Source organism: Trachemys scripta, chromosome 16 (genome assembly GCF_013100865.1).
Source record: "Trachemys scripta elegans isolate TJP31775 chromosome 16, CAS_Tse_1.0, whole genome shotgun sequence".
NCBI classification, from domain to species: domain Eukaryota; kingdom Metazoa; phylum Chordata; order Testudines; family Emydidae; genus Trachemys; species Trachemys scripta.
Window position 1 is genome coordinate 25707106 of NC_048313.1, and position 7418 is coordinate 25714523.

A 7418-nucleotide genomic window follows, 5' to 3' on the forward strand; every position below is an offset into this window, starting at 1 on the left:
TGTGTGTGTGTGTGTGTGTGTGTGTGTGTGTGTGTGTGTGTGGAGAGAGGGGTGGGTGTAGGGGGGCTGCCGTGTGCATGTCATGCTGCCCCCTGCTGGATGGGATCTGTCAGAGCGGCTCGTCTGTGCATGCCCAGCACTGCCCCCTGCTGGATGGAATTTCACCCCATCGGCCCAGGCAACGTTACCCTGGGGTAACCCACGGGCTGGCCTTGGCAACACTGGGGCCACGAGCCCTTGCTGCATCCCACCCCCTCTGGCCAGTGGGCGTTGTGTGGCTCACCCTGCGTCCCGCCCCCCAGCAGGGCCGCGCCCTGCCCCAACCACGGCCCCAGGGCGCAGGGGGAGATCCACTCGGTGTGTGGGGGGAGACCTCTGAGGGGAAGAGGCGACCAGTGCCAGGTCTCCCCTGCCTAAGCGGGGGCGGAGAGACAGTGGGTGGCAAGGGAGGAAGAGCTGGCGCTAGCCCTGATTTCAAGGTAGCCTCCCAGACAAGTCACACGTGGCCTCCCCGTCTCGCAAGGCCCGTGCACAAGCACGTGGGTTTCAGGCTGCAGCCCCTTGGGGGACCCGGTGCAGGGGTTGGGCTGGGGGGAGCGGCAGCGGTTCCAGCCGGGCTCTGGTAATGCTCCTTGGGGGGTAACCCTCTCTACAGGAGGGGACCCCCCCCCCGTGGGATCCAGTGGCATCACTGTGGCGGTGAGTCCCCTAGAGTCCTGTATCATTGTGGGGGGGGGAGGGGGAGTGGCTAGTGGAGGACTCCGTTGGGATCCAGTGTTGGTGCAGATTGGAGGGATTCTCCCATGGGATCCAGTGTCAGTGCTGAGTCGGGGCTGCTGATTGGAGGAGTCTCCCCCGGAATCCACTGACAGGGCTGTGTCAGCGAGCGCTTGGGGGGCAGCAAAGCCCCCCGTGCAGGAAACACGCCATGCCGCAGGCCGTAGCATGCAGTTGTACATGTGCTTCCAGGAGCAACGCCCCCCGCAGCAGAGCTGGGGGTGGGCGCGGGGGGGGGGGAGCTTGTCACGCTTCAAACTAAAATTAGTCAAAACCTGTATTAATCCTGCCCCCAAACGCCCTGGGTTTGCTCCTAGCTCCCACCCCCTGGCAAAGGGGGTCCCCAGCAGACATGCTCTGAGTGGCAGAGTTGGGGCGAGGGGTTCTCCTTTCCGGTCACGCTCGGAGGCAAGACCCCAGGGTTTGGTCCTCTGGACCGGCTCAGACCCCCTGCATCGGAGCAGGTGCGTGTGTGGGGGGGTCCAGAGGTGAGATCTCTCAGCGTCCCTCTTAACGCTCCTGGATCCGGGGCCGGCCCCCCACCCCGGCCCCGATCCTGCTCCATCAGCCTCCAAAGCGCAGCGAGGGGGCAGGGGGCAAGCGGTGGGGCAGGGGCATCTGGGCCCCGGCGGGTTCATCTGGACGTCACACCCAGCACCTGCTTCATGTTCTCGTAGACGACGTAGCTGATGCTGACGGCCGGGATCACTTTCATGAAGTTGGGGGCGATGCCCCGGTACAGGCCCAGCACCCCCTCCCGCGACAGGATGTGCTTGAAGAGGCCCAGCATGGTTGGCTGCGGGGCGCCCTCGATGGAGGCTGGGGGGAGAAGGGGGCCCGGTCAGGTCCTGCCACTCACTATCACCTCCACCTGACCCCTCCCAGCTTTTAGGGAGCCTTGCCCCAGCCGTGCTCCCAGCCCCCCATGCAGCGGGGGCTCGGGGGCATTGCCAGAGTATGCCGTGCTACGACTATTCTCTGCTCCCCAGGGCCCACGGGGCGAAGCAGAAGTTAGAGCAGCCCCAAGGCTGCTCTTGTTGATACAGGGAGCCAGGCAGAGGGCCCCAAATATGGTGAATGCATTGCACAGCAGCTGGGACCCAGCCACGCAGCAAAGGGATGGCTTGCCCCGCATGGAAATGCAGCTGCCTCTGGGGTGAGGCACCTGGGCACAGCCATGCTGCATGGGGACGGCTCGTCCTAGTGTTGCAGCTGACCTGCACTAAACTCCCACTTGCCCCTTGCCCCACGGATCTGCCCTCAGGCGCTGGGCCAGGTGAAGTGCTGAGTGCCTGCTGTGCACTGAGAGGAAGACCCCGTTGCCGGAAAGCAGGGGGCCCAGAACAGGGGCTGCGGCTGGTTCCCCCAACCACCCTGGCTGCCTGGTCTGTTGGCCCATGGGGATTGGGCCACTGGTTCTCCTAGCCCATAATGCACCTGGGTCGGCTGTGGGTCCTGCCCTGGGATGCAGAAATCTCCTCTGCTTTGCGAGTCCTTAGGCCATGCCCATCTTCAGGGTATCTCAGCCACTGCCCCAGCCCCCCAAAGGCATCCCTCACGCAGTGCATGTCCCCCGATCTCACCTTGGGCTTGCATCCGGGTCCTCACCAAGGCGAGGGGGTAGCTGGCGATCTGCCCGCAGGTGCTGGACATCGTCCCGCAGGCCAGGAGCACCAGGATGCCAGGGTCCGCTGTGTTCCTGCTGTATTTCTGAAGCCACATGTTCTTCAGCGTCTGCATGGAGGGGGAGGAGGGGAGAGCTCATGAGGGGGTGGATGGATGCCGGGGGGGGCGGGGAGGGTCTACAGCAGAGGGATGGGAGTTGCCAGGGATGGGGGGCTGCAGGGGGATTGGAAGTGAGGACTACTGGGTTCCACCCCCAGCTCTAGGAAGAGAATGGGGGATAGTGGTTAGAGCAGGGGGGCTGGGTGCCAGGACTCCTGGTTCCACCCCTAGCTCTGGGAGGGGAGTGGGGTCTAGTGGTTAGAGCGGGAGGGCTTGGTGTCAGGACTCCTGGGTTCCACCCCTAGCTCTGGGAGGGGAGTGGGGTCTAGTGGTTAGAGCAGGGGGGGCTGGGAGCCAGGACTCCTGGGTTCGCTCCCTGGCTCTGGGAGGGGAGTGGGGNCTCCTGGGTTCGCTCCCTGGCTCTGGGAGGGGAGTGGGGTCTAGTGGTTAGAGCAGGGGGGCCTGGGAGCCAGGACTCCTGGGTTCTCTCCCTGGCTCAGGGAGGGGAGTGGGGTCTAGTGGTTAGAGCGGGGGGGTGGGGGCTGGAAGTCAGGACTCCAGCATGTGACAAGTGAGCCCATTCTCAGCTCTCAGACTCCTACTCCCAACGGTGGGGGAGGAGCCTATCGGCAAACAGGCTCCACCCCCTCCACCTCATTTGCAGGCCTGTGCCCCTGCAGGCCCTGACCTCATAGATAGCCAGGTCGATGCCGGCGTAGGGGATGATGCCCAGCACGTTGGGCAGGTAGCCCTTGTAAAAGGCCCGGATTCCCTCCTTCTGCAGGATCTTCTTAGCGCAGTCGGCCACCCCCGAGTACTGACCCGTCTTCCGCAGGGTCAGCCGGGTCTTCAGCACCTGGGGGAACGGATTCATTCAGGATCGTGAGAATGGCAAGGGGCCCTTGCCCGCCACTCAAATGCAGCTGCCTGTGGGGTGGGGCAGAGCCACGGGCTAGCAGCGTAGCAATGGCTCAGCCAGTACTGAAAAGCAGCCACCTCTGGGGTGGGGCACGACCACTGGCTAGCAACCACATAGCACGGGCGCACCCAATACTGAAATGCAGCTACCTCTGGGGTGGGGCAGAAAAACTGTTTGACAGAGCAGCTTAGGACTGAAATAAGGAATCACCGGAAGGACTGAGGGAGAGAGAACGGCGTTTCTCGAGTTGGGATTTGGCCTGGGCGCTGGTGCTAATGTCGCAATAGCCATTCCTATAAGGGCTCTTTAATGATTATGAGCACGCAAGCCTGAGGTCGTTCAGCTCATGTGAAAGGCACATTTCCCCCGGGCGTCATACTGGGCGTTGGGACCAGCCCTGATTGCAAGGGGAGAGCGCCCCCTCCTGAGCCCCCCACCCTGCAGCACAGCGCCCCCTAGTGCTGCACTGACTGTGAGAGAGCGCCCCTACTAAGCAATAGCACCGCCTAGTGCCACATCTGGATCGGCACTGGCTCAGAGCTCCCGCTCCCCGCAGCACAGAACTCTCGAGTGCCTAGTCCGAGAGAGAGCGCCCCCTGCCGAGTCCCTCACAGCGAGCGGGTACTTATCCCCTTACTGCAGTCTCTGACCTTTCCCAATCTTCAGTGCCCTCATTGTTCATGCTGCTATTATCCCCATTGTACCGCTAGGGAAACCGAGGCAAGGAGGCTGAGGGACATGCCCAAGGTCACACAGCCAGTCAGTAGCAGAGCTGGGACCTGAATTCAGGTCTCTTGAATGGCAGGCCCAGGCCTTAACCTCTGATAACACCCCAAAGTCCCTGTTTTCATACAGGACAGGGGAGCTTTCAAGGAGGCCGGGCTGTAGCTACCGCACTGGATGCAAACCCTGGATTGGTGCCCCCTAGAGGTGGCTCAGTGTCCATGGGGGGGGGGGCCTTACCTCCATGGGGTAGATGATTGTCTGAGCAGTGGCACCGGCCAGCGAGCCGGCCACAAACCTTTCTTGCACCCGCAGCGTCTCCTGCTGCCCACGAATCGCCCGCTTGATCTGGGATGAGAAACTGCAGATCAATCGCCTGTGCCCAGAAGGCATTTTCCAGTTTGCGATCCCCGCCCCACCTTTTAGTGGGCAAAGGCAGGGGCTGGGTCGTACCATGGGGTCCCAGGCTGTAGTCCCACAGGAAAGATATTCTGGGGGAGGGGGGAAGCGGTCTGCATTTGGGGATAGGACCGTGAGCCAGGACTCCTGGGTTCTGTCCCCAGCTCTGGGAGAGGAGTGGGGTCTAGTGGGTTAGACTAGGGGGGTTGGGACTCAGGACTCCTGGGTTCTCTCCCTAGCTCGAGGAGGGGAGTGGAGACACCCTGACATCCCTGTATCTGTACTCTTCCCCCTTGCTCCCCCCCCCGGGGCTCTGTGCCCCCGGCACCCACCTGCTCATAGGCCATGAACTTGATGGCAGACTCAGGTGCGATCTTCAGCACATTGATCCCGTTGCCGCGCCAGAGCGAGCGGACGCCCCCCTCCTGGATCATGCCCTTCAGCCCCCCAAACACGTTCATGTTGTTGGTCTTGGAGGCGTGAACCTGCGCCGGAGATGCCGCAGCATGAGTGCCCGGGGAGGATGCCCAGCCTGGTTAGGAACCCCGGCCTTGCGGAATGCAGCCACCTCTGGGGTGAGGCCCTCGATCGGTCTCACTGCCCATCTCCAAACCCCCTCTCCTTCTGCAATGTCCTTTTGGAGCTGGGGTGCCCCAGAACTGCATGCAGAATTATGGGGTGCATTTGTGGCACCCCTGGGGGGGGCAGCCATCAGGTGTGCCGTGCTGTACCAGTGCCCAGCGGCTGCTACATTCCACCCCTGCCCATGCCCATGGGTGTCACTGCAGGGCCAGGTGATTCAGGTGCATAACGCCCACTTCCCTATAGCCACGGCCCGATCAATGAGTTGGGAGCCTTTTTTTACTGACCTGCATGAAAACTTTAAGCCGGTCCAGCGGGGCGGTTCCCGTTCTGGAGACGGCCCCAGCCATGGCGCCCGCGAGCAGCTGCTTCCACCACATCCCCGTCCTCTTCTCCTTCTCGGAGAATTCGTCAGGGACCGTAAGGCACTCGCCAATGTCCAGGACCTGCCGGGAGAGACGAGCGGATCAGAACCAGAACCCCAAGGGCCGTGCAAAGCCCTGGAAGGAAACACCTGAAGAACAGTCCCCCCTGGCTATTAGCAGCCGACCGCAAAGCGCTTCACAAGGGAAACCAGTAACATTTACCCCGCTTTGACAGATGGGGAAACTGAGGCACAGAGGTTGGGGGAAGTGATTTGCCCAAGTAGGGTGAGCCAGGAACGGAACCCGGGTGTCCTGAGTCCCTGCCCAGGGCTCTAGCTGCCAGGCCGTGTACAATTCAGCACGGAGGTGCCCACAGGGGAGCAGCAGGCTGGTCCCCGGCATGGCAGCTGGCGCTGGGCTGATGCCATGTGAGGGCGACACGTTCCCTCAGCTGGGGAATGGACTGAGAACCAAGCACCTCCTTACGGGCAGGCCAACGGCAGGTGATGGTGTTTGGGTACCACAGCCTGGAGGCAGCGCCCCCTAGAGGGGAAACGCCCCATGGCCCATTCCTTGCCCCCCGTGAGCCAGCCAGTCCCCCACCCTCCGGCCCTGGGGCTGGATCAGCACCCGGCCCCCTAGAGGGAAATTCTCCCCCCACCCCCGACACCATCACCTAATCCGGTCTCCCGCTAGCCTTGCGGCTTGTCCAAGGTCGGGTTTAATTTAGCTCGGCCGGTCATCACGCCTCACACCCCCAGGGAGGCGAGCGAGCGGGACGGGGGCGCTCTGATAACTGGGGCTACCAGGCCGGTATTGACGGACCCCCAGAGCCCGTCCCCACCCTGGCTCTCCCCCTTCCGCGGGCAGTTACTGGGCCCCCCCAAGGGGGAATCACCTCCTTGCCCTGGCTCAGAGTCCGCTCCCCCTTGCAGCCACCCACAGGCCCTTTGGGAGCCAACTCACTGCCGACGGGAAGCCACCTGCAGCTGGAGGGTCCGGGGGGGCCAGGGAATCTGAGCTCCGGCTGAGTTACAGGGGCTTGGCACCTCTGAGCAGCAGGAAATGGCCCTTGGCTCCCTCCCCCATGCTACTGGACCCCAAAACCAGTCACTGACTAGTAGCCTACATACAGAACCGGGCTGCTCCTCTCTTGGGGGAGCCAGAATTAGGATTTAAGCCATTTCTATTACCGCGGGCCAGGAGTCTCCTTCGGGCACCACCCGTTGGGCCCGCATGCCGAGGGAGCCCACGAACGCCGAGAGCCATGCAGCAATGGGTCCGGAGCCCGCCTCCGGTAGCATTAAAAATTCAGGTGCGCAAAGCCCCTGAGACGCCCCTGTGGCAGCCTGGAGCCCTAATAACACGGCTTCCTATTGACTGAGTCCCGTGCTCAGGGAGATTGCCAAGCGCCTCGCCAAGGTAGGGGATCGTCGCCATTATAGATGGGGAAACTGAGGCACAGATCGGGGAAGGGACCTGGCCAGCGTCGCACATGGAGACAGTGGCGGAGCTGGGACTAGAATCCTGAATTCTAACCTCGCCCTGCTCTAACCCCCTAGACTCCACTCCCCTCCCAGAGCCAGGGGTCTAGTGCTCTAACCACTAGACCCCACTCCCCTCCCAGAGCTGGGGAGAGAACCCAGGAGTCCTGGCTCCCAGTCCCCCTGCTCTAACCACGAGACCCCACTCCCCTCCCAGAGCCAGGGATGGAACCCAGGAGTCCTGGCTCTCAGCCCCCCCATCCCTCCCCCTGCTCTAACCACTAGACCCACTCCCCTCCTAGAGCTGGGAACCCAGGAGTCCTGCCTCCCAGCACGCAGGTGCTGTTTAATGAGTCCAGCTGGCAGGAAGTGGGGGACGGACGAGTTGCGGGTGAATGTCCTACCCGTTAGGGATCCCCCAGGATAGACTCCAAGCCCCGGGGG

At 62.8% G+C, this 7418-nt stretch overlaps 1 protein-coding gene across 1 annotated transcript; it reads right to left on the reverse strand.

Moving 5' to 3' along the window:
* Positions 1 to 1036: 1036 nt before the first annotated feature.
* LOC117889107 (calcium-binding mitochondrial carrier protein SCaMC-3-like) lies at positions 1037 to 5571 on the reverse strand (the record flags this gene model as incomplete). The annotated part of the gene is given in 6 exon segments (XM_034792944.1): positions 1037 to 1596; positions 2361 to 2511; positions 3191 to 3358; positions 4385 to 4492; positions 4876 to 5028; positions 5413 to 5571. Coding segments are annotated over 6 exon segments (924 nt in total), but the record flags the coding sequence as incomplete, so codon positions are not given.
* Positions 5572 to 7418: the final 1847 nt, after the last annotated feature.